General features: G+C 43.5%; 1 protein-coding gene across 17 annotated transcripts in view; it reads left to right on the forward strand.

Moving 5' to 3' along the window:
• Positions 1-23537, forward strand: part of UBTF (upstream binding transcription factor) — a 45448-nt gene that overhangs the window by 12945 nt on the left and 8966 nt on the right. For 5 of the 17 annotated variants that reach the window (XM_083410969.1, XM_083410971.1, XM_083410970.1 and 2 more), the window contains exons 5-17: positions 905-1060; positions 2718-2782; positions 3225-3345; positions 5257-5390; positions 8229-8370; positions 14187-14228; positions 15318-15431; positions 16300-16455; positions 18853-19008; positions 19644-19754; positions 20583-20671; positions 21550-21739; positions 22371-22418. In XM_083410969.1, coding sequence (XP_083267095.1) covers positions 905-1060; positions 2718-2782; positions 3225-3345; positions 5257-5390; positions 8229-8370; positions 14187-14228; positions 15318-15431; positions 16300-16455; positions 18853-19008; positions 19644-19754; positions 20583-20671; positions 21550-21739; positions 22371-22418 — 1524 coding nt within the window. Of the gene's footprint in view, positions 1-904; positions 1061-2717; positions 2783-3224; positions 3346-4848; positions 4960-5256; positions 5391-8228; positions 8371-14186; positions 14229-15317; positions 15432-16299; positions 16456-18852; positions 19009-19643; positions 19755-20582; positions 20672-21549; positions 21740-22370; positions 22419-23537 lie in introns of all 17 variants that reach the window. The other 12 variants (XM_083410957.1, XM_083410967.1, XM_083410966.1 and 9 more) reach the window with 3 other exon arrangements.

A 23537-nucleotide genomic window follows, 5' to 3' on the forward strand; every position in this document is an offset into this window, starting at 1 on the left:
CTGCTTTGCATCGGCTGTTTCCATATTTATTTTATTAGACAGCCCCCACTTGAGGTAGGGGGCCTGTTCTTTGTAAACTGTATACATAGATGACGCTGTGTAAATAACACCGATAGAGTTTACGTGTGCTGACCTATCTTGTGAATCAATTTAATCTGGCTCAAGCAGGGACTGAGTCGTTTACAATATTAAAAGAATTAAGAAAAATAGTGGTGAAAGAAATGGGCCACTAAAAGCCATCTCTAAAATCCTTTTGCTTTTTTAAAAAATTAAAACAACAACAACACCTGATTGACTTGCTTTCTGCAGCTTGTTTTAGTCTCTTGCCCTCTGGAGAATCCCTGTCTCCATTCACAACCATTCACAACTGTTGCCCCTTCAAGCTCATGTCCGTGGCTAGCCAATTATGGTGGATCTAATTTATTAACCTTTTCTCATCTTTTAGTTCTGATTTAATTCTTTTTATTCACTTTCTGATTGGGGTGGAGTTTGTGGGCGGGAGAAAAACCCCCATATTTTTTTTCTCATTTGCTATGAGGGAAGGTCTAGTTGCTGCAGTGTGTATAGGGTTACATGAGAATGATTTGCTTCTGAAAAGTACTAACTAGATTTGGGGTGAGAAACCTGCATCTCAGTGCCCTTTGGTGTAGTTCCATGGGCTGCCTGCAAGTGATCAATTCAGCCCTATGTTAGTAGGGAGCAAAAATGATGGGAGAATCCATTTCCCCCGCAAAAAAAATACATTGGGGTGCATGCGCACACACAGAACAAAATGGAGATGGCGTGGAATAGAAAGAGTCACGCGATGCTAATTTAAAAGCAGCAGCACATTTTGCAAACTTCTGACCAGGCAGGCTCAAAACAATAAACCTTCCTTGTTGTTTCCTTTCCTGTCCCTATTCAGAAGCATCCCGACTTCCCCAAGAAACCTTTGACTCCATATTTCCGTTTCTTCATGGAGAAGCGAGCAAAGTATGCTAAGCTGCACCCGGAAATGAGCAATCTGGATCTCACCAAGATACTATCCAAAAAGTATAAGGAGCTCCCTGAAAAGAAGAAGGTGAGCAAATGAACATGGAGGCTGTGGAAAGTGCCACATATGAGCATCTGCAGGGATGCAGCTCTCTGTGATATGGGGATCATCCTAGTGCTTGCAGCAGCAGCAGCAGCAGGGTGTGCATATGAGAGAGAGATAGAAACCACCTCCCCTGTTCTCCTTGGAGAATTTGGTACAGCTTGTTCCCCTTTCCAGGCCAGCTTTTCCCAGCTTGGGACTGGTGGGAATTGTAGTCCAAAGCATCTGGAATGTGCTGGGTTGGGGAAGGTTACTTTGCAGAAGACAGCGTCAGCAATGTGCTCTTGGGAGTCTTCTGCAAAAGGGCCTTCTGCAAGGAAAAGTCCCTTCCCTCAGTTACCCTGCATTGTTCAGAAACCAAGCCAAAATGTATGACAACCCCCCGAACCAATCATTTGGCAGCTTCCCTTCAGTTGCAGTTCGGCAATGGCTGGAAATGTTTAGGGCCTTGAAAGTGGAATTTGCTTTACTGCGAAAGCCCATTTTATAGTATACCATCGTTCTGGGATGACTACGCCCAGAACTCACTTCGACCACTTATGGGTTGTAGTCAGCTAAGCCCTATTCAGAGTTGGTCCCATGAAATAAATGATCCCAAAGTTAGTCATGTCCATTAGGAGGTCAGCTCTGAATGGGGCTATTGAAGAATGCCACCTTGCACTTTTACATATTCAAGGTGGGTTAATTGGGAGGTTGAAGTGTCTGTTTTTAGCTTAGGGAACACATGTACTACTTGATGTTTCTTTTAGCAAAAATGGGTTCCTAGGTGCCATCTTACCTTTTTACCACCTTCCAGTTTCCCAGCCTTGAATGATGTATGGCAGGGGTGCAGGAACATCTGGCCCTGAGGCGGGCTTCGTGCCTCCTCTTTATTGAGCCCTCGGGCCACTCTGTAGGCAGCCCCTTTTTCCCCAGGCCACATCCTTCCCTGGCCCTGCTCCTATTTCACCCTCGCACACATGCTTTTGCCTGGCTGACTTACGGCCTTGAGCTGCAATAGTGCCTCTTTGCTTGCCTGGATGGAGAGAGGAGTGTGTGCATTGTATATCGAAACCTGCATGACTGCAAGGCAAGAGTCACAACTATAGACCCGCCCGCTTTTGCTTTTGGCCCCGCCAACCACTTGCATGTGGCCTCTGGAAGGTTGCCCAGGAGGGAATGTGGCCACTGGACTGTAAAAGGCACCCCATCCCTGATGTGAGGTGTCTTCTCCACTATGGAGGCCAGAGAGAGCAAGAGGCGTCTGTCTGTGAATGGTTGTGTTCGCTTTTTCCACCCCTCCTAGTCTCCCTCCCAAGGGGTTGAGAACATGCAATGGTTTCCCCAAAGATGGCAGTTCATCTGTCTGTTTAACCCTCATGCCACTACTTGCCTGCTCATGCCGCTCCCAGAGACTAGCAGATGCCACTGGGCTTTGTTGTGTTTCCTTGGCTTGCTGAGGGTCTAGGCTTCTAAAAGTAGCAGGAAGGAGGTGGTCTCAAGGAATGGAGGAGGGCCCAAAGAGCTGCACAGTTCTGCCCCCTCCTGCTTCATGTGTTAGACGTGTTTTAGTGTTGTGGCTGTTCCTGGAAACTTGTCAGCTTTTCCTGTCTCACCTGTAGTCAACACCTCCCCCCCCCCTTTTTTTTTGTTTGTCTTCTAGATGAAGTACATCCAAGACTTCCAGCGAGAGAAACAAGATTTCCAGCGAAATTTGGCAAGATTTAGGTAAGAGTTATCTAAGCAATGGCTTCACCTTTTGCACGTCAGGCGTGGCTGTGGATTTCAGTTGTAGACATGTACCAAAATTTACTTACATTAACTTTGCTGCAAAAAGCTGCTTTGTTTTGGTGACAAGGGACTAAAAAGGTGCATAATCTGCAGTGCAGGAACTTCTTTTCTTTCCTGTCTGGAAACCTGGGTCAACAAATGGCAAAATTCACAAATGAATATATTCTTCAGGCAGGTAGAATAATTTCCATCTGAAAGGGTACCTTCTTATGAGAAGAGCCTGAATCAAATTAGTGGTTTCTTTCAGGGTTTGAGACATGGGAATGATGCATGGGGCTTTAAAGGAAGTGGATAATGTGCTTCTGTGTTTCGTATGGTTCTGGTACTGCCACTTCCTTACCATTTCGCCCCCACCCCCTGTTACTTTTGCTCTGTGAAGGGAAGACCACCCCGACCTCATTCAAAATGCCAAGAAGTCTGACATCCCAGAGAAACCCAAGACTCCTCAACAGCTCTGGTACACTCATGAGAAGAAGATCTACCTGAAAGTGCGCCCTGATGTAAGTAGGTGGTATAAGAGACTTGAATAAGGAGAGCCCACGAGAAGGAGGAAAAGTGGGTGGGGATTTTTGGGGGGGGGGGGAGAGAACGACGACACACAGCTGTGTTCTTGAAAAGGAGGACAATGAAGGAATGTAAGGACTCTGTACCCAGTAAATCCGGATTTTGCTCTTAGACTGATACACTGACTTAATTTTATTTCTGGGTACTCCACTGTGTTAGTACCACTTTACAGCTGGAGCAGAAACAAGTGGCAAAAAACTCGTCCGATTGGGCTGCTGATGGGATATCATATTTTGAGTTTTATTTTTTAAACCTTCATTTCACACAACCCACATGTTAGAAGGAAATGTTCCTTGTAAGCAATGCTATTTTCCTATGTGAAGGGGAATAATAATAATAATAATAATAATAATAATAATAATAATAATAATAGAGGAAGTTTTCAAATATGCAATTCCTCCCCCCATTGAAAATCTAGAAAAAGCTTTGCCTCTTGATTCTGCTGAGTATATAATGCAGTTCCCCAAGGTGCTTTGGACTACAGCTCCCATCAGCCCCTACCAGCTTGGCTGTGGTGGCTTGGGCTGATGGGAGCTGTAGTCCAAAGCATCCAGGTTTGAGGAAAGCTGGTGTTATCTGTTCCTGAGAGAGCTAGAGAAGTGATGGGGGGAAATAGCAAGTGAAATGATCAGGAAAATGGAGGAGCCCCTTTTTAATGAAACAAAGGCTTAGGAAACTGATCCGGTAAGAATTTAGGGTGATCCAGTTTTACATCGCGGGAAAATAAACTGTGAAACTCACTACCACAGAGTGTTGGTGATGATTGATAGACATAAATGGCTTTGAAAGAATTATAGGCGGTTCTGTAGATACTATTATTAACAGTAGAGTGGGTTGCCAGAGACAAAACACCACCAATGCCAGTGGCTTGAGGACAAACAGGAAATCTCATTCTCCAGCTTGCCTGCAGGCATCTAGAGGGGCTGATATTGGAGACAGCTAGGCTAAATAAATCTGATCCAGTCCTTAGTGTTTGTGTGTAATGTTGGCATGTGGTTTGTTTAGCTTTGTATTCACTGCTGCTGTAATTCATATCTGGATATTTGGTCCTCTGGGTCAGAAACTGGAATAGAGTGAGGAAAAGGACATGAGACTATGGCCCATGAGGGCTAGAAATATTCTTAGTATTTAAAAATAAACATTTTAGATTCTCAGGTTGCCTTGTTTGATGCTAGATATCAGATTCTTATGTAGCAAGTAAGCAAACCCACAGATTGCAGATTTATATATTTCCTGTGTATTGGGCTTTTTCGCTCCATTTAAAGGAGCCTGAGGAAAACTTTTTTTTTCTAACTTGCCTTTCCAAAAGTGTAGCTTAGCTCACTGCCGTACCATTAGGGTGGGCAGTCCATCCCCTTTTGCTTCCTCCCCTATTTTTTTCATTTTTACCTATTTTTTATTACTATTATTATTTCCCCTTCCTCACCTGGGTTTTTCAGGCCACCACGAAGGAGCTGAAGGATTCGTTGGGCAAGCAATGGTCTCAGCTCTCGGACAAAAAAAGGCTGAAATGGATTCATAAGGCTCTGGAGCAGCGGAAGGAGTATGAGGTAGGGAACACTCAACAGTTCCCCTCCATCTTCTCCCCCCTGTGCTCAGCCCGGCCTTGTCGCAGCTGTAGAAACCCAGCCGCGCTCCGAGAGCCGACTTCTGGGCATCGCTCCCTCGGAAGGGAGTTGCAAAGCAACTCCTCCTCTGCTTCTTCTGCCAAGTGTTTAAAACTGGTCAGGGTAGCATAGGCGGCCCCCCCTCCCCTCCTACCCTGTCCACAACCCCAGAGCCTAGGGAGGGTATTCTACCAGCCTGCCTCTGCCACGCTAAACGCCCCGTGTGTTTTCTGTCCACAGGAAGTGATGCGGGATTATATCCAGAAGCACCCAGAGATGAACTTCGAGGAAGGTGCGCCCCCTCGCTCCACCCTGACTAAAGCGGAGAGGCAGCTGAAGGACAAGTTTGATGGGCGACCCACCAAGCCACCTCCGTAAGTTGCCGTGCCCTTGAGAATTTGGTTTGGTAGTTGGGGAGGAGTTGCTAGGCACTCGGGCATTTCCACATTGGTAAATGTAATTCATATCGGGCTGGAACTGTATGCCAATAAAAATATACCCAGTTTGGAGGACGGCATCTGCCATCCACCCAATGTCTGCTTGTTGTGGGAAGATGCCCATACATTAGACTTAAGAGTGGGATGGACGCAGGTTCAAAGCCCTGCTCAGACATGAAGCTCACAGCGCATGGGCCAGTCACTGCAAAGTTAAAATCTTCTTCGCAGGACTCCTGTGAGGCTAAAATGGGGGTGGGACACATGCTATCTTGGGTGCTTAAATGAAGACGAGATACAAATTTATTGAGTTACCCAAGACTGGACACTCACTTCTCCTTGTGTCCATGCTCTCCTCACTTGATGAAAGGAGTCTTTCTATTGGAAGCTTCCTTGAGTCCCTGCCTGACATTCAACACTGAGATCGGAGTGGTTCATCTCACATAAACACACCCTGGTAGGACTCTCCTTTCAGCCTGCCTCAGCTGGTTGCTCAGGGTATTGGAAGGAGATTGACAAGTTCCCACACTTGTCCATTACCACCATCACTTGCAGGCTTCCTGTGAGATTAGCTGAGGAGTTCCTCTTCAGGATCTCCCTTCATACAGCTCTCTTGTGTTGTGTGTTTTTTCCTGATCTGCTACCCATCTTCATACCTAGGAGTAGGCCTTTCCTCGTGGGGAAGCCTTTGCTTTCAGTAAGTGTTAGGTGATGCTGCTGGCACGTGGGTTGTTCTGGGGTTGTCCCCTCCTCCTGAGTCATGTGCTAGGAAAACACAGTTGCCCACCATTTTTGTACTTAGGCTGCTGTTCACCTCTTGAATCCACCCCACTGCTTCACTCCCCTCTGGAAGTATTTTCCTGCATTCCACAGCCTCAGCGCAGAGGAGGCTCCCTGAAACCCTGATGCAAAAGCCAATTCAGATATCCTTGCATTGCTGGTTTTCTCTTGATTTCCTGCCAATGTGTCAAGTATTAAATGGATGTCATTTATGTTGTAGTTACACACAATATCTATTGTATTTTCTAGTCATTTTTTATACAGTGGTACCTCGGGTTACATACGCTTCAGTTTACATACGCTTCAGGTTACAGACTCCGCTAACGCAGAAATAGTACCTCAGGTTAAGAACTTTGCTTCAGGATGAGAACAGAAATCGTGCTCTAGCGGCACAGCAGCAGCAGGAGGCCCCATTAGCTAAAGTGGTGCTTCAGGTTAAGAACAGTTTCAGGTTAAGAACGGACCTCTGGAACAAATTAAGTACTTAACCAGAGGTATTACTGTAGTTGGAAGCTGTGCCAAGCAGTGTGTAAGGGTTGAGGTATGAATCTTGATATCAAATAAATAAATCCATTGACTTAACTTTTTCTCTAGAAACTTGGGGTTCTTGATCAAGGCCACAGAGTTGTCTCGTGTTCAGGGTTGTACTAAAAAGATACTAAAATCTAGCAGCTTGAACTGTATAAGCTGATTTGCTCATTTCTCTTAAGCTGCAGGCTGCTCCTTACTTGACTGAACGCTCTTCCATTATTATTATTTTTTAAAAAGCCATACACATTTTTTTTCCTTGGTACGTTTATATCTAACTTTCCTTCCATCATGGAACTCAAAGGAGGGTACAAGGTGTTCCCAGTTCAGTCTCTCATCCAGGCAATGACCTGCCCCACACCTGCGAAAAATACCCTGATTTTACTTGGGTAGCAGATTAAGCTTCTTTTTTAAAAATAAGCGATTATTTTAATGCAGGTACATAGAAAAGCAGTAAGTGGCAGGTGCCATCTCAGGGGAGACTTCTCTCAAATAGGAGGGGTGCCTTTTATACGATGGTGCCTGCTATGACACATATCAATTAATTTTAAAAAAGAAAACAGTAGGGTTCCCCCCCTTGTTTTCCTGCTTGTGGACATTTATGCAGATTTAATCTGTTGATTTGGCGTGCTTTCCTACTCCCACTTAATGTGGGAGTAAGCCCCATTGAATTCTATAGGACCTACTTCCAAGTAGACATGGTTAGTTTTTTACAAACTGCACCCCTGCAGCAGAAAGCCAAGTTATGGGGAGAGAATTAAAAAAGCATTCTGAAAGAGCTGAAAAGGCTTATTTGTCCGGCAAAACCAGGAAACTTCATAAACTGGAAGCAGTTTGTGTTCCTCACCCAACCACTTCCTTTCACAACACCCATGTTTAAGAGGGCTGTGACATTTTATTTGGCTAGTAACTTTTGTGTACTTACGACCAAGACTGCCTTCGGAATTGGCTGGGGGAGAAGGTCCAGAGTAACAAAAAGGGGGGAAACCTGGGCGTGGGCCTGAGGGAAGATTAAGAGGGTATTTTCTCTCTGTTGATTATGTCCTTCAACATCTTAATCCCAAGCCAATAATAATAATAAAGGCTTTAGAGCTCAAAATCCAGCATCATGAATAAGACCCAGAAATCAGAATCAGGAATTTGGAACCAGTGAGGCAAAAGTGGGTAGCATAGTAGATGTGACTCTTAACCTTTGTACAGGAGACACCACTGAACCCATACGAAAGCCAATGACATATACCCCTATTTATTCATATAATCCACATTATTGCATTCATAGTAAGGGTTGGTGGTGGAAATTAAGACACCCCCCCCCCCAAAAAAAAAAATGTGTGGTGGTGGTGGGTTATGAGACTGTGGGAGAAGCACTTCAGGCAGCAGTTTTGTGTGGCTTACTCTTATGTTTACATAAATTTCCCCAAGTGCTAACTTAATGGGTTGGTGCTACATAAAAGGAAATTGCTGTTTTAGGAATAGTTACTCGCTTTACTGTGCTGAACTGATGGCAAACATGAAAGATGTCCCAAGCACAGAACGGATGGTGCTCTGCAGTCAGCAGTGGAAGCTCCTTTCCCAGAAGGAAAAAGACGCCTACCACAAAAAGTGTGATCAGGTGAGCCTGGCCCTTATAAGGGTGTGTCGAAAAAGGGAAAGGATTAAAAATAATGCCTAGAGACAAATTATGGGTAGACTTTAGTGGTTCTATATATCAGGCAGGTTCCAGCTGTTACTACAAACCCTGCTGCTGATAATGGATTTCATTTACCTCAGTTTGGGGGTGCAGTTTTGGTTTTTAAGCCACCCACAGATTTGGTTTCTCTGATTTGCTGGGTGCGAGCAAAATGCTATCTTCCCCAGTGTTTGAACAGAGTATGAAAATCAAGTTTGTTATCCTTTGAAGTAACCAAGAAAACAAGCACATGGACAGGCAAGTGACGGGTTGGGTTTTTTTGTTCTTGTTTTTAAAAAAGCAAATCAGTTGGTCACTGCCACTCCTCTTGCCTCAGATAACTTGGCTGAAATTGCAGTCTTATTCAGACTGCTTTTCTTCCCTGTTTTTGTTTGTTTTAAATGGTGGTGCTTTTAGTAACTTGCAGGGGGATGCAGTCTGCCACCCATCCTCAAGCCCAGGCCCTGTGTGAAGTTCATCCTGGATGTGGAGAAGCAAAACTCGCATGAATTCTGCAAACAAGCAGAAGACCCCTGAAATTTGGAGAGTAAAAATGCCCTTCAATGGTGGAGGAGACTTTTCTTTATATGGGTTGCTCCTCCTGCCTGTTTGGTCAGGCATGGCCATGTCTGCCCCTTGCAGTTTTTCCTTCTTCCTGTGGGAGGAAGCCCCACCCACTTGCAGTCCTGCCTGCTCCACAGCAGCAGATGGTTTTTTTTCTAGAGCTCTGGCTCCTCTCAGAGGCTGAAATATTTAGAAAGGAAGAGGAGTCCAGTTTCTTAATTCAGTGCTGGTCAGAAGGTAGATCAAGATCTACTGAACGATCTTCGGGTTGCTTGAAGTAGATCTGCAGGAATTTCTAGCTTAACACATGGCAGGAAGAAAATCAATTCATCCGTGCCCTAAATTGTAGTCCTGAAATGAAGTTTCTTTGCTGGGGTGTGTGGGGGAGAGGCAACCAGGAGTTGGTTTTTCTGTGGCAAGACTGAGCTCACTTCAGTTTTTGTACTTAAATCTCTGGGTTCAGAATACTTTTAATTTCTACGCCTTTCGCACCTGGCTTCAGTTGTTACAAAAGAAGCAACAAACAAACAAACAAACCCAAAGTTGATTGTGCAGACCTGAAGTCTGGCTCAACTCAGGGCAGTTTACATAAGTTTCCCATTTATCGGGGATTAATTGATTGTCTCTGTTAACTGTTTTCTGGTGTTGATTGATCTAATGCATTTATCAACTGCGAATTGCCTCAGAATCAATTTCCCCTCAGCCTTGATGAGTTGCTGTTTAAATCATCGGTAGCTACGCTTGTTTAAAATTCCCTCCAACCTGAGATGCATCCGTGGCAAGCAAACAAGCTTTTCTAGGTGGCAGAAAAGATTGCCCGCTCTTGAGTCTGGAGAGGGGGAAAGCTAAGACATGTGGTGGAGGGTGTTGATGCAAGGACAAGGACGAGAGGGTTTTTTCCAGCGCTTCAAGTGGCCAAATGTTGAGAATTCCCTGTGCTTTATCCAGCTGTACCAGCGCTAAACCTCCAGACTTGGAGACTTATTCCTCATCTCCTGACACACAAAAATCCCCTCAAATTTTTAATATGTCAGTTACAGTGGTTCTATCGATAGTCCAGGCTTTGGGCCTGCTGCTGCCTGTTCTTACTACTTGAAGCTGTGGCGGCCATTTTAAGCAGCTCGGCTCTCCTCAGCAGTGACAGTGTGAGATAATGGTGGATTCTCCTGTCTCTTTGGCTGCTTTAACTAGGGCCTTTTCTGAGGTGGTTATATCCCACAGGTGGCAGGACCCCATTTCCCTCTTGAGTCCCAGTCCCCCAGTCCTTGTTCAAAATGGCAGTGTTGCTTCGTCTTGATCTTTGGAAAAGGGTTAAGAAGCCTGTTGTGCATCTGTGAAGCTGAGCCCTGGGGGAGAGGGTGCCATTTGAAAAAATTGTCTCTCTTCCTCCACTCCTTCTCCAGGGATTGCAATCCTCTACCATCATCAAAGGAATCTGGGGGATTCCTCAGACCCTTTTAGCATTTGTATGAATAAGACTACTCAAGGGCGTGACCCATAGATGACAACAGAAATCCCCTTAAGGTGGTTTCTGTGCCTGGAAAGGATTTCCTCTAGTTGGGCTACTGATAATCAGTACTTCCCTGTCAATGTGAAACTGTCTTGTATCTTTTGAACTCAGAAATGATACATGAAGAAGGTGTGGTTTGACCTTCCCTAGTTTGTAGAGAAAGCAGTTATTTACACGTATGCATGTGGGTATGCTGACTGAATAATTTACTTTCTGACCCTCCAACTAATACTCCTTCATTAGGTGAGGGGAACAAATCTAGGATTTCTTCCCTTGAGTTCTTGCCTGTGTCGTCCTCTTCCCTCCCCCCTCCCCATTCGCATTGCTTTCCAGGGACAATTTTAACCTACATTTGAATCTGAACCATCCCTTTGTTTGACATTCGGTGGACAATATTCCAGAGCAGCTTTACATTGAAATAAACATATTGTAAAACAAGAATATAGTAGTGCTTGCTTCGGCAGCACATATACTAAACAAAAATATAGTATAGTACAGTAAAAATAAAAATCAGATAAAGCAGTAAAAATACACAACAGTATTAAAAATCAGCAAAAGCACTGTAAAAACTGATGAATGAAAGCTTCCTTCCTTCCAGAAGCACCGACCAAAAGGGAAGGAGTTCGTTCAACTTCTTTGGGGAGAGAATTCCACAACTGTGCCATTGAGAAGCCCCTGTTCCTGCTACTTGTCAATCTGATATTTGCTCATGATGGGCTGGAGAGCAGGACTACTGTTGCTGATCTTAAAGCCTGGGCAGGTTCATGTGGGTGAAGGCAGTCCTCAGAATAACATGGGTTCCAGGCAGTTTAGGGCTTTGAAGGTTATTACCAGTATTTAAACTTGAATCTGGGAATGAATTGATAACCAATGCAGTTGTTGTAGGATAGGTGTGGTATAGTCCGATTGTAGTTTCTGAATTTTCTTTTGAGGTTAGCCCCATGTAGAGATCATGGCAATAATCCAGACTGAATGTGACTGAAGCATTGATAATTGAAGCCAGACCCGCTTTACCCAGGTAGGTCTGTAGCTGGTGAAAAGCGCTACAGCCTATCAACATCAGCCAACGCAAGGATAATGCTGGACTCAGAAGCACTTGCAGGTTGTGTACTTGGTCCTTAAGGGTATCTAAAGTTGTGGGAGTGCAACCCAATCCAAAAGATGACATAGCTTCTGCCCAGATCAACAAACTTCCCGACCAGTACTTCTGTCTTGTTTGGATTACGGTTCACCTTTTCCAACCCTCATCTAAATTGGGGCTGCCTTCAAACTCTGGTACAGCAATTCTGCATCTCCTTAGGATCAGAGGATGGCAACAAAAGGACTGGGTGATCTGCATAATGTGAACACTTCAACCCAAGCCAATGGATGACCTCACTCAGTGGTTTAATGTTGATAACTTGTGAGATCTCTGTGGCACCTCATAAGCCAAAGACCCAGAGGGACCAGTAGTTTCCCAACACTACCTTTTGACAAGCCTTTCTCCAGGCAAGACTAGAACTGCAGTAAAGCAGTGCCTCCTGGTCCTATAAAGGGGGCCCATAAAAATTTAATTGTTGATAGCATCAAAGGTGATCAAGAATTTATGGAGAATCAACAAGGTTGCACTCATACCCATGAGGCCACCCACCTGGGTGACCAAGGTGGTTTTCAGTCTCAAAACCAGGCCTAGAACTCAGACTGGAATGGATCCAAGTAACCACTTTCATCCAAAACCATATGAAGTTCACAGGTCACCTCATGCTTTTAACACCTCTCTTAAAAATGACATCTGGGTACCAATTATATAAATTGCCAGGATCATTCTCAGGTTTGGTTAAGAATAGATGAACCACTGTTTGCTTTAGGGCCGTATGGGCACCTCACACTCTTCAGAGAAGCAGTAGCCACCTCTGACACCCAAATGTTTTTATGACTTTTAAACTCTCTGTTCATTGCATGTAGATTTTCCAGGGAACTGAATGAGTCATGTGGTTTGAGCGGGGGCATCTAGAAGCAACCCTATCAATTACCTGGGTCATCTCCACTTAATTGGAGAAAGACCAGAGCATTGACCAGACCACCAGCAACATCAGTAGGAAAATTTCCCAGAGACATTGAGAAAACATCAGGATCCAGAAGCTCCAAAGGGGGGTAGTTTTTCCATTAACTGAACTAGCATTTTAAAAGCAGCACCCTGATGGACCGCTAAAATTATTACAAGTGACACTAAGGCAAAAGAAAACTGTTGTTCTCTATTACCCCTTGCCCTTCCCCATAAATTGTCATATCCATTAATTGTCATACCACCCCTGCCCCATATCACCCCTGATTTCAAGAGCTGCTCAAAAGCATCCTTTAGATGCAGCTATGAACCAGATAAAAAGACAAAAGCAGGTACAATAAAAACAGAAGCAGGTGATAATCGATACAATTTTATGTCAATAAATACCAAACTGAATAGCCTAAAGGATACTTTAAAATACACACAATACAGAGGCCAGAATAGTTTGCTTTCAAAAGGCAAGGCCATTGATGTTAAATGTCATCTTCCAACTTCCTTACCAGGTCCTATTTACAATGTCCCCAATTAGCCTCCTCTCATCAGAGTATTGGTTCGTTCTCCCATTTTGCAATAGCATTGCTGTTGCAGGTTGAAAATGTCCCTACTCTTGTAATGAACCTGAAATGGCTTTGGAAGCACCTCCTATCCCCAGGAAGTAGCTGCAAATGGTGGAACCACACTTTCACAATAAAAAATTGCTCATGCCACACCAATTTTTTAATTGATAGGAAATACACTGGGAAACAAAAAGAAACAACTAGCAGATTTATAACGTAGAACACAACTACTTTATAATATGATCATGGGAGATCCAGAAAATATTTTAAAAATTGCAGCTAACATGAATCATTCCCACACACTTGATGCTCTTGCTCTCATTTTGAAAAGATAGCTATCCATATTTTGCAAATAAACATTCTTATACTATGCTATACTACTGTACACTGAAATGTTTAAATATATTTCTTTTAGCGTCCTTGAATCTTCCTGCCATTGTCCTCCCCTGCCACACCAGTGTAGCGCTCCACACCCTTTGAGAATCACGGTGTTTAAAGTGTCCAGAATGCTTTTCTTTCCTCCCATTTCCAGCAGCTGCTCAAATTACATCTGCTGTTGAATCCCTTTCCCTTGGGCCCATATTCCCATTTAAGGAATTCACATTCAGCCCTGAAACACTGTCCTTTGTCTCTCACTTAACATGCACACGCACACATATATCTATCAGTAATAAAGCATCATTGCCCCTGGATAGCAATTTGCTTTGCCAGAAAGCCAGTTTTTAAGGTTCATCTCTACGGATTACTCCCTTCTGCCAAGTTCTGTTGTCCCAGACACTACAGTCATCTTTAGCCTCTAAGGTTGGCACCTAGGGACCACTCAGTGGGCTGAGTTTAGCTCTGGGTTGCCAGTTGTTGGCCCCAATGGTACAGCAGTGTTTCTCAAAGTTATTCATTAAGTCATCTTGACTTACACTGGCTATTAGGGTTCTGATTCCAAATATCTATATTGATGTTTAGAACCCTGCATTGGCAGGAGTCAGATGTTTGGAGGAGGGTGCAGCTCTGGATGGGAAGCAGAAGAAGGCAAAATTCATGGCATGTACCAGGAACTGACTCTTTTTTTGCTACTTTGCCCCTATAGAGAAAGAAAGATTATGAAATTGAGCTCTTGCGTTTCCTGGAGGTGAGTTTGCCACAGCATTCTGCCAAACTGCGTTACTAAGTTTTTTAGCAGCTCTTTTCTGTTACCCTTCCCATTCACACATACAGCTTGGGCCAGCTAAGAAAATGGACTTTGGTATGAGTGTTTGGGACTGGGAGCATTAAGAAGGGTCATATTCTGGGTGAACATATAGCGGTGCCTTTCTGTGTACTCTGCAGTTCTTGATAACTGTTTTAAAAGCCTTGTCTAAAAAGACAGTGGGGTGCAATCCAGTTGGTTAAGCACTTTTAAATCTCATTGATTTCAGTGTCCACTAAACTCTCTCCTATTCGACCTTGAAATATTTGAATTGGACTGGTCTTAGGTTTCTCTGTGTAAACTTTTTTTGTCTAAATCTGAAAGATCAGGGTCACGCAGTCCATAGTGATGAGGTCTCAACCCAGAAGGCCATGCTCCATTCAAAATCATATATTGCCTCTTGCATTGAAAGGACTGGATGCCCCGTTGCTGGTCAATTGGTGGAAGCGGGATTGGTTCATAAAAGGAGAAGCCGTCTCCATTCAACATTTCCCCAAACCATGGTTTGCATTAACAACAATTTAAAATCTAAACAGTGGTTTAGAGTTGCTTCTCTGCTTACGGTATGTTAATCCAGGCATCAACCCAAAACTTAACTTAATTTAACAGTACTTCTTTATGAATTAAGCCACTGACTTCAAATCCATGTGATCCCAGGTCACTTAGACTTTCAAATGATAGCCAGCACAGTTGTTTTAGAATAGTCGGTAAGTGTCTCTCTTTCTACACTAGAATGAATAATTCATTCTGTGAGAACTAAGCTGCTAGTTGGTTTTCAGAGGCAGCTTCCTAGTACCTTTTTTTGGGGGGAGGAGAATGAAGCAGCCAATGCCCATGCTAGGCTGCTGACTTAATTTCCTGGAAATCTTAAGCTGCTTGGGTGAAAGTGGGCAGCCACGTTCTGCACTACCTGAAGACGCTTCCAAACTATGTATACATTAATCTACTAGATATATGGGGAAAGGCAGAGAGAGAATGAAAAATAGTCAAAACTCCTTATTTTGTTATTTTGCCATTTCCTCCAAAATTCAGAGCTTACCTGAAGAAGAACAGCAGAGGGTTCTGGGAGAGGAGAAGATGCTGGGAGTAAACAAGAAAGGTGCCACCAGCCCTGCCTCTAAAAAGACTTCACCAGATGCCAGCAAGGTGAGTGGCACATACAGGCTAGGGCAACAAGCAGGATGCGTTGTGGGTATGGATACATTTCTTACATTTAGAGCAGTGGAGCAAATTACTTTTAAACCAGCCTCAAGACTTCATGTAAAATGGCTGCTGGGATTCCTTTGGAAATTTGATAGTAAAAATGAGAACAAAAACTAATCCCTCTTGAAGGTTTCCTTATGCGCGTGTGGTATCCAACATTAGTCATACTTGGGATGGGCCCACTGAAATCAAATTGACTGAAATGACTTTTAAGTATATTGATTTTAATGGGTCTACTCCAGAGTAATGTTGGCTATCTCCCTATATGTATATAATAAGTAGAACTGTCAGCAGGTTTAAAGAATATTTCATTGATTTAATTATCTGCCTTATGTTCAAGTAACTGATTGATCTGATTAAAATAAATTTGCTTATGACCAAAAGTCCAATATTTGTCAGATACTGAAGGAAGTGTTAGATAATTGACAGTAAAATAATAAGTTACCATTCTCATTGTTGTATATAAACACCCATCTTCGCGTTTTTTATTTCTTTCCAATTCCCTTTGTTCATTACAATAATGCACCTGAACCAAAAGAGCCTCAAAAGATAAACATGCTTTTAACTTGCAGTTCCACCAATTAAAAATTGATCTTGCTGGTAAAAATTGCCTCCCCCCCATTGATTAATCAACTAAAGTGTTAGCTGGCTGATCTACTAGGAATACTTTGCAGCCCATAAAATAAGGCCACCTTCCCCAGTTTTTGCTCTTTTTATTATTATTTGCTTTTTTCCATAACGCTTTTTAAAAAGAACAAAAGATACAAACTCAAAATTCCACAACCACGAGTCCCTTTGTGCTCTTTAACAGGGAGGTTCTGAGAAACCCAAACGGCCCGTTTCTGCTATGTTTATCTTCTCGGAGGAGAAACGCAAGCAGCTGCAGGAGGAGCGACCCGAACTGTCGGAGAGCGAACTGACCCGGCTGCTGGCGCGGATGTGGAATGATCTTTCAGAGAAAAAAAAGGTTGTTGAATCAATAATGCACATTCTCCTTAACCATCTTTTTTGGGGGAAGGTGTGGGGGAACATGTACTCCTGGGTATCTCAAAAAGTCAGCTGGGTGGTTTTCCCCCCCCTGTTGACTTAGATCAGAGGTAGCCATCATGACGCCTTTCATATGTTCCTGGACTCCCAGTTCCCATCAGCCCCAACCAGCATGGCCAAGGGTTAGGGATGATGGGAGTGGCAGTCTGACAACATCTGGAGGGCACCACATTGACTACCCCTGACTTGGATGAAACCAGGATCTTGACCCACTCCCTCACCCTTAAAAAAAAGAAAAGAAGAGGAAACAAAATCTGCTAGAAACCCCACAGAAGGTTCTGAACATTCCCAAGCCTTCGCTTCCCTCTAGAAGCCAACAAGCAGCTCTGTTAACAGTCTGGATGCTCCTACCATTCCATCTTGCGTTACCTCTGCTCATTTTTTTCCACCAGCTTGGGAAGGGGGAAGGAGCCAGACTCTGTCAGTGCGTTCCCTTAGTGTGAGAGTGGATGCAATAAAAAAACCCCATTTTGCGTTCTTTTGTACTATTTGCCTCCCAGTACAGCTGTGAATACACATGGAGTCAAATGGGAGAGGTCTTGAGGCTTGGTTTAGATGCCTGAGAAAGAGGGTCTTGGGATCCTTGTGGGAGTTAGCTGGACACCTTAATATGGGTCATTGGTGGACAGGGAAAGTAGTTGCACTTGGGAGATGGGGTTTGTTGTTGCTGTGTATATGCCTTAAAAGGCTATCTTTGGGTGATGACAGATGACTAGATATCAAGCAGTACTTTCCTACGGTGGGCATAACATGTGGGACGCCGGAGCAGCATCCACCCACATGCCAAAGAATGTCACCACAGATTTGCAGCCGATCAAAAATCCAATAAAAAGCAGGGGTGGGGTTCTCTTTCCTTCATGAATAGCATTACATCATGTATTTGGGTTTATTTGCTTTGTTTTATTCCTTTATTGCATTTATAGTCTACCTTTCTTCCAAGGGCCTCAAGGTGGCATACATGGCTCTTCACCTTTCCATACTTTTCTCACAACAACCTTGTGAGGTAGGTTAGGCTGAGAGTTGGTGTAACCTTGAGGCCTAGAAACGTGCATAAAACCTGGGTGAACATTTGTATTATTGGGTACCTCAGTTGTGATTGCTCCAGCCATATGTTCCTAGTTGGCACTGTCCACCGAAATTTGTCATTGAAACTACAGGGTATACCTTATTTTCATATTTTTAATCTGCATAAAGATACATAAAGTTTGTCTGTATTGCTTTGTTTTTCATTATCCTGCATCTGTACCAGCCCATACTTGACATGTTCAAACTTCACTGCAGCTGTTTTCTAGTACTGGAAAGGCACATTCAGGAGTGAGAGATCTGAAGCTCTAAAGCCAGAGTCATTAACCTTTGGCCTTCCAGCTATTTCTGGACTAGACCTCCCATTGACCATGCTAGCTGGGGCCAATGGAAGTTCCGTTCCAGCAACATCTGGAGTGCCACAGCTTAGTCAAACCTGCTCTAGGGAGTGTAGCTTCAAATCTTCAGCTCTAATAATGTCTGTCTTTAAGGTTACATCTGTGCACAGAAAGAGGTATACATCCACAAGACTCCTTGAATTTAGCACTTTAAAAATATTAGTTTCTGTGCTGATTTTACTGCATCTCCCACATTATAAAAAAGAGATAATTTTAAAGGCAGAAATATGTTTTTTGGGTGAAAGCTGTGAAGAATAACTGATTTTAATGGGGGAAAGAAAAAAATGATAAATGACCTTATGGTACAACAAAAGTGCAATGTTTGTTTTTATCTTGCAAATAATTAAATAGGAGAAATTTGGTTGCTGTTCATAAAAGCAGTTAGATAGCTTGCTAGCCATGTTTTTAATGTACTAACAGAGAAACTTCCTTACAAGAAAACCTGCAACTCATGCAGAACAAAAAAATAAAATACAGGGGTCTTTCAAGAGGACACACATACAATGTTTTCTTCTATATGTTTTTCGAAAGTGCTGGGTCAGGCTTATAGTGGGACTCGCATAAATTGAGCTCCTGCTGTCCTCCTGCAAGCGCAGGTCACAAGGCTGTTCAGAGTTTTTTAAGCACCTTAATTTGTGTCCAGAAGCTAATAGATTGGCCCATAACTGATTATTATGCTTTGGTTTAAAACCTGCTGTTCCTCCGGTTTAACAGCTTTCTTCCTCAAAATCTATGTCACAGACGTGGGGGAGAACCACTGCATCATTAAGCCACACACTCTCCAAAACACAGTTTCAGTGCTTAACTTTTTCCCCCCAGCCAGCCTGGTTTTCTGTGTTTCTTACCAATCAGTAATGGATTTTGCAAAGATTTTGACCATGCGTGTTGTTTTCTAGGCCAAGTACAAAGCTCGCGAGGCTGCCATGAAAGCTCAGACAGAAAAGAAGCATGGTTCCGACAAGGAGGATCGCGGCAAACTTCCCGAGTCACCGAAAACAGCTGAGGAGATCTGGCAGCAGAGTGTCATTGGAGATTATCTTGCTCGCTTTAAGGTAAAGTGGGACAGCAGAGGCCTAGTTTCATAATGGAATGACCTGCAGTGTGTCAGTAGCAAGATATGTGAGTGACAAAGCAGAGAGTCGTACAGCTTTGACTTGCTCCAAAATAGAGGCAGGAGTCTGCAGCAGGAGTTGGGGTGGGGGGCTGACTGACAACATGTCTTGGAGAGGAGTGCCATCTGAGGAGGTGGTGTCCAGCTTGGAATTTACTTCAGAGACTCAAGAAGGAGATGAACAAGGGGCAGCTCCCATCTGGTGGGTGTTAGGAGGAAGAATGTCAAATCAGATGAGCTGTGCTAATGGGAACTGCGGCTGTAAATAGGACTGATGTTATTATTGCCATTGAATTGATCAACTGTAATTTGAGGGTTGGTAGCATGAGCCAAAGGCGTACAAGTCTTCCCTTGTGGGGAAAGGGCATGAGATCTGACCCCTGGTTTGCACGCTGCACAACTCATGCGATGACCAGCGTAGAACGTGGGTTACCAGGTAAGCAACCTGCCTTTTTCAGGTGGTAGCTGTCATGAAGTTAGGATAGAAGTGGTGGGCTCAAAGTGGGGAGTTGTCTGAGCTCTGCACTTTTATGGAGTCCATGACAGTATATAGTAGCAGCTGTCCTTCTGCTTCAGAATGACCGAGGGAAAGCACTAAAAGCCATGGAAGCCACCTGGAACAACATGGAGAAGAAGGAGAAGCTGATGTGGATCAAGAAGGCAGCAGAAGATCAGAAACGATACGAGGTTGGTCAGGCTTTTTTTTTAAAAAAAAACCCCACCCCACCTAGTATTTTTCGCTTCAGTGTGATTGCACTGCATCGAGTGTGTGCGTGTGCACAGTTTCCACAGGAATGCAGAAAAACAGTCCTCTGTGTGGTACTGGGCACAGAATATCAACTTCCAAAAAACCAGCCAGTTTCTGGCTGTATGGAGATATGCTTAAATGTAAGTGGCTTGTGCTATCTGCCAGTGAAATGGTGGAATACGATTATGCATAATTACACAGATTACATACATTCTCTTGTCTTTTCTTGGCTCAGAATCTGGATTGCCAGAGTTCTAAATTTTAATTAATTTTCTCTAGCAACTTGTATGCACAGCTCCTCTGTTTTACAGCTCAGGAGCGGGAGCCATTGGTTTCTGCTCCAGATTTCTGCACTCTTGTAAATGAGACAAGAAAGTTACTAGCCTGCCAGGAGCTAGCAGAAGAGAGACAGACAACTCCATTCTTCTTGTAGCAGCCTGCTTGGTTCTGTACTGGGCTCAGAGAAGGAGCAGGGCACTCAATTTCTTCTTGGTTTGCCTACCCTGCATGTAATTCCTTGCCACCTCTGGCTAGGAGGTTAATACTTAAAATACAAGGTTGAAGCTCTGTATACATTTCTTGGTAGGTAGTTTTCTGGGTTGTTGAAGAAAGCTAGCAAATGTCCAATGCTTGCCTCATTGAAGGCTTAGGCATCTGCATGAAATAGGAAGGCGGGGCAGCCTTTTTAATTTTTCTGACATTTTTCATTGAGCTGGACCAGGCTTCTCAGCTTTGTAATTCTGTTTCTTCTTTATTTTGTTCTGCAGCGAGAACTGAGTGAGATGAGGGCGCCACCATGCACAACAAATTCCTCCAAGAAAATGAAATTCCAGGGTGAGCCGAAGAAACCCCCCATGTGAGTATTGCCATTGTTTTAAAAAGAAAAAAGCAGGGTTGTATGTGTGTGCTTATATGTTTTGTGTTCTGAGTTGTGGTTATGGCTTACAAACGCACAGTGGTGAGGAATCAGTGGCCTTCCTGAAGTTAAGTCAACTTCAGTAGGTGGATAATTGATTGGTTTAAAGGCAATCTATAAATACTGTAAATAAAATAAAATAAAAGTTCACCATACGTAACTGAAGCACAATTAACATTTCTGGAAGCCCAAGATCATATTAAAACTGATGAATGAAAACCAAACAGCAGCAACAGAATAACTTCTAAAAAGGCTTAATTCTCCAAAAGATAAGTGAAGTTTCTGAATGGAGCCAAGAGCCAAGAGAAAAAAACAGTTGAGCTTCCTAGGAGATGCCATTTGAGTTCTGTGGCTACCACTGAAAAGATTTGTTCCTTGTGGAGAGCAGGGTGGCATCCAGAGAGTGCCTGTGCTTGCATATCGTACTCAACCATGGTTATGTGCATGAGCAAGTAGGAACCACCACAAGCCTTTTCTCAGTATACCTTTTCCCTCCTTCCATGTGACTGGGAGGAGGATTTTGCAGAGCTGCATTCCACTTTCCACAAAATCTGACTTACCATTTCTTATGAAATGGCGATAAGAGTGTAAAACAAATTGGTAAGTTTCCAAACAAACCAAAGTTTGTTTGGAAGCTCTTAAGGGCAGTGGGCAGGTTCCGGCTGCTCCTTTCTGCCTCTGAAACCATGGTTTAGCAATGCATGTGAACCCATACCACTGAGTTTTCCAGTATATCAAATAGATCCTGCCAACAGTCCTGCTGTCTTTCTTCCTCCTGCCCATTTACCTGTAACTTCTCTCTTTTGTGTCCTCACCAGGAACGGGTATCAGAAGTTTTCTCAGGAGCTGCTTTCAAATGGTGAACTTAACCATCTTCCTCTGAAGGAGCGGATGGTGGAGATCGGAAGCCGCTGGCAGCGCATCTCTCAGAGCCAAAAGGAACAGTACAAGAAGTTGGCCGAAGAGCAGCAGAAACAGTACAAAGTACACCTGGATATGTGGCTCAAGGTGAGCTGTCAGTTGGGGGAAGGCACAAGAACAGGTAGCAGCTCCTTGAGAAGATCAGAGTGTTAGCAGTGAAGCGTCCGTGTGAAAGCCTTCCAAGTCAAGCCATATTGACATTTGACTCTTGTTCTGCAACCAAAGACTTTCAATCTGTATGAAATTCTGCTCATCCCCAGTTCCTATCAGCAACATAAGCGTCCTAGACACTGTGTGAGCTTTCCCCACCTCTCACCTGTCCTCTGGCCTCATGGATCATCCTGCCACACAGCGCTCTCGCATGTTCGTATACCTTGTCTGAGGTTTTGTTCTGTGTTTTCTCTGCAACCCAAATCAAACTTCCTCTACCCTGACAGCATCTGCTTAGGCTTTTAGCGTTTTCAGCCCTCCATTCCCTGCCTGTAAAATGGGAATAATTGTTCATAGGGCAGAACTCATTGAAGGACAGCCAGGGGCTTGCAAGAAGTGTCATATTAAAGTGCTGGCAAGGAATGATTCATCTGTGGTAATTATAATCTGGTTGCTTTATGTAGGGACTATAATCAATCCATCTTCTCCCACTCCCCATGTTTTGAATCACCTCCATAACATGCTTAATCTTGGCTTCTCACTCCTCCCCCTTCTGTCTTCTCTGCAGAGTTTGTCGCCACAGGAGAGAGCTGTGTACAAGGAACATACCTCCAACGTAGGTATCTTGCAAGTGTTTGGAGGGGACTGGCAGGGGTATTTTTTCAACCTGACCTCTGAAATACAGTATAGATTGGAAGTGAAAAGAAGGGAATCTCTTCATGCCTGAAGTCTAGGGGTTCCATGTTCTGTAACTCTGGTTAGGTCAGAAACGAGGAACCTTTGGTGTGTCTTCCCCCCCCCCCAAAGAAAAAGCTTCATTTTTGTCTGTATGGAAGATGGAGATGGGTATGCGAGTGTAGAAACCAGCCTGTTGTACAAATGTAAACATTACATTCATTGTTCTGTCCACTTGCCTCTGGCTCCTCCTACCAGTGGCATTCCCAGAAGGAAATGTGGCCCTCTGACTGAAAAGGGATATCTATCCCAGCAGGACGTGCATCAGATAAAAGTGTACCAGTTACAGTTTGAAAGCTGCTCTGAATTAAACAGGGTATTTATGGTTATTGAATTGGTACATTTTGATTTAATAATAGGATAGATTTCCAGGATGTTATAAGAACTCTTGAGTAGAAAAAGCTTAAGTTGCCTTTGTATTTTCCTCCTGCTGCTTGTTTTAACATTTTTGGCATCAAGTCTTCAGAGTCTAGTGCCACAAAAACTAGATAGTTTGTCAGGGGCACATTTGATTTTTGCTAGAAATGGAGGATTGGGGAAGGGGCAGGCTAGATACTAGCTTGCTGAAAAGAATGCAAGTGTTTTCCTTGCCACTGGTGCTGTCATGGGTGCCACATAATAATAAATCCATTTTACATTTATAGAAATCTTTTAGTGTGGCAGCACCGACACTTTGGAACTCCCTGCATATTGACATCAGGCAGGCACTTTCACTGTACTATACTGTACTTTATTTGGCACCTGCTAAAAACATCTTTGCTTAGGCAAGCCTACCCAGATACCAAGAACACTGATGTATGTTTTAATCTGTTTATTGCTGATTTTAATTTTTTAAGAGTTCTAAATTGTTGTTAATTACTTTTAGCAATAATTTTATTGTTTTATTCTTTTTGCAAAGTGCTTTGAGGGTTCTTTCTTTTTTTACAATCAAACAGTATATAAATTTTATGAAAATAAATAAATGTTGACTCCCCCCCCCCCTTTTCTAACACTGCCCCCT

This window comes from Podarcis tiliguerta (assembly GCF_965153285.1).
Source record: "Podarcis tiliguerta genome assembly, chromosome: 13".
In the NCBI taxonomy this organism is placed as follows: domain Eukaryota; kingdom Metazoa; phylum Chordata; class Lepidosauria; order Squamata; family Lacertidae; genus Podarcis; species Podarcis tiliguerta.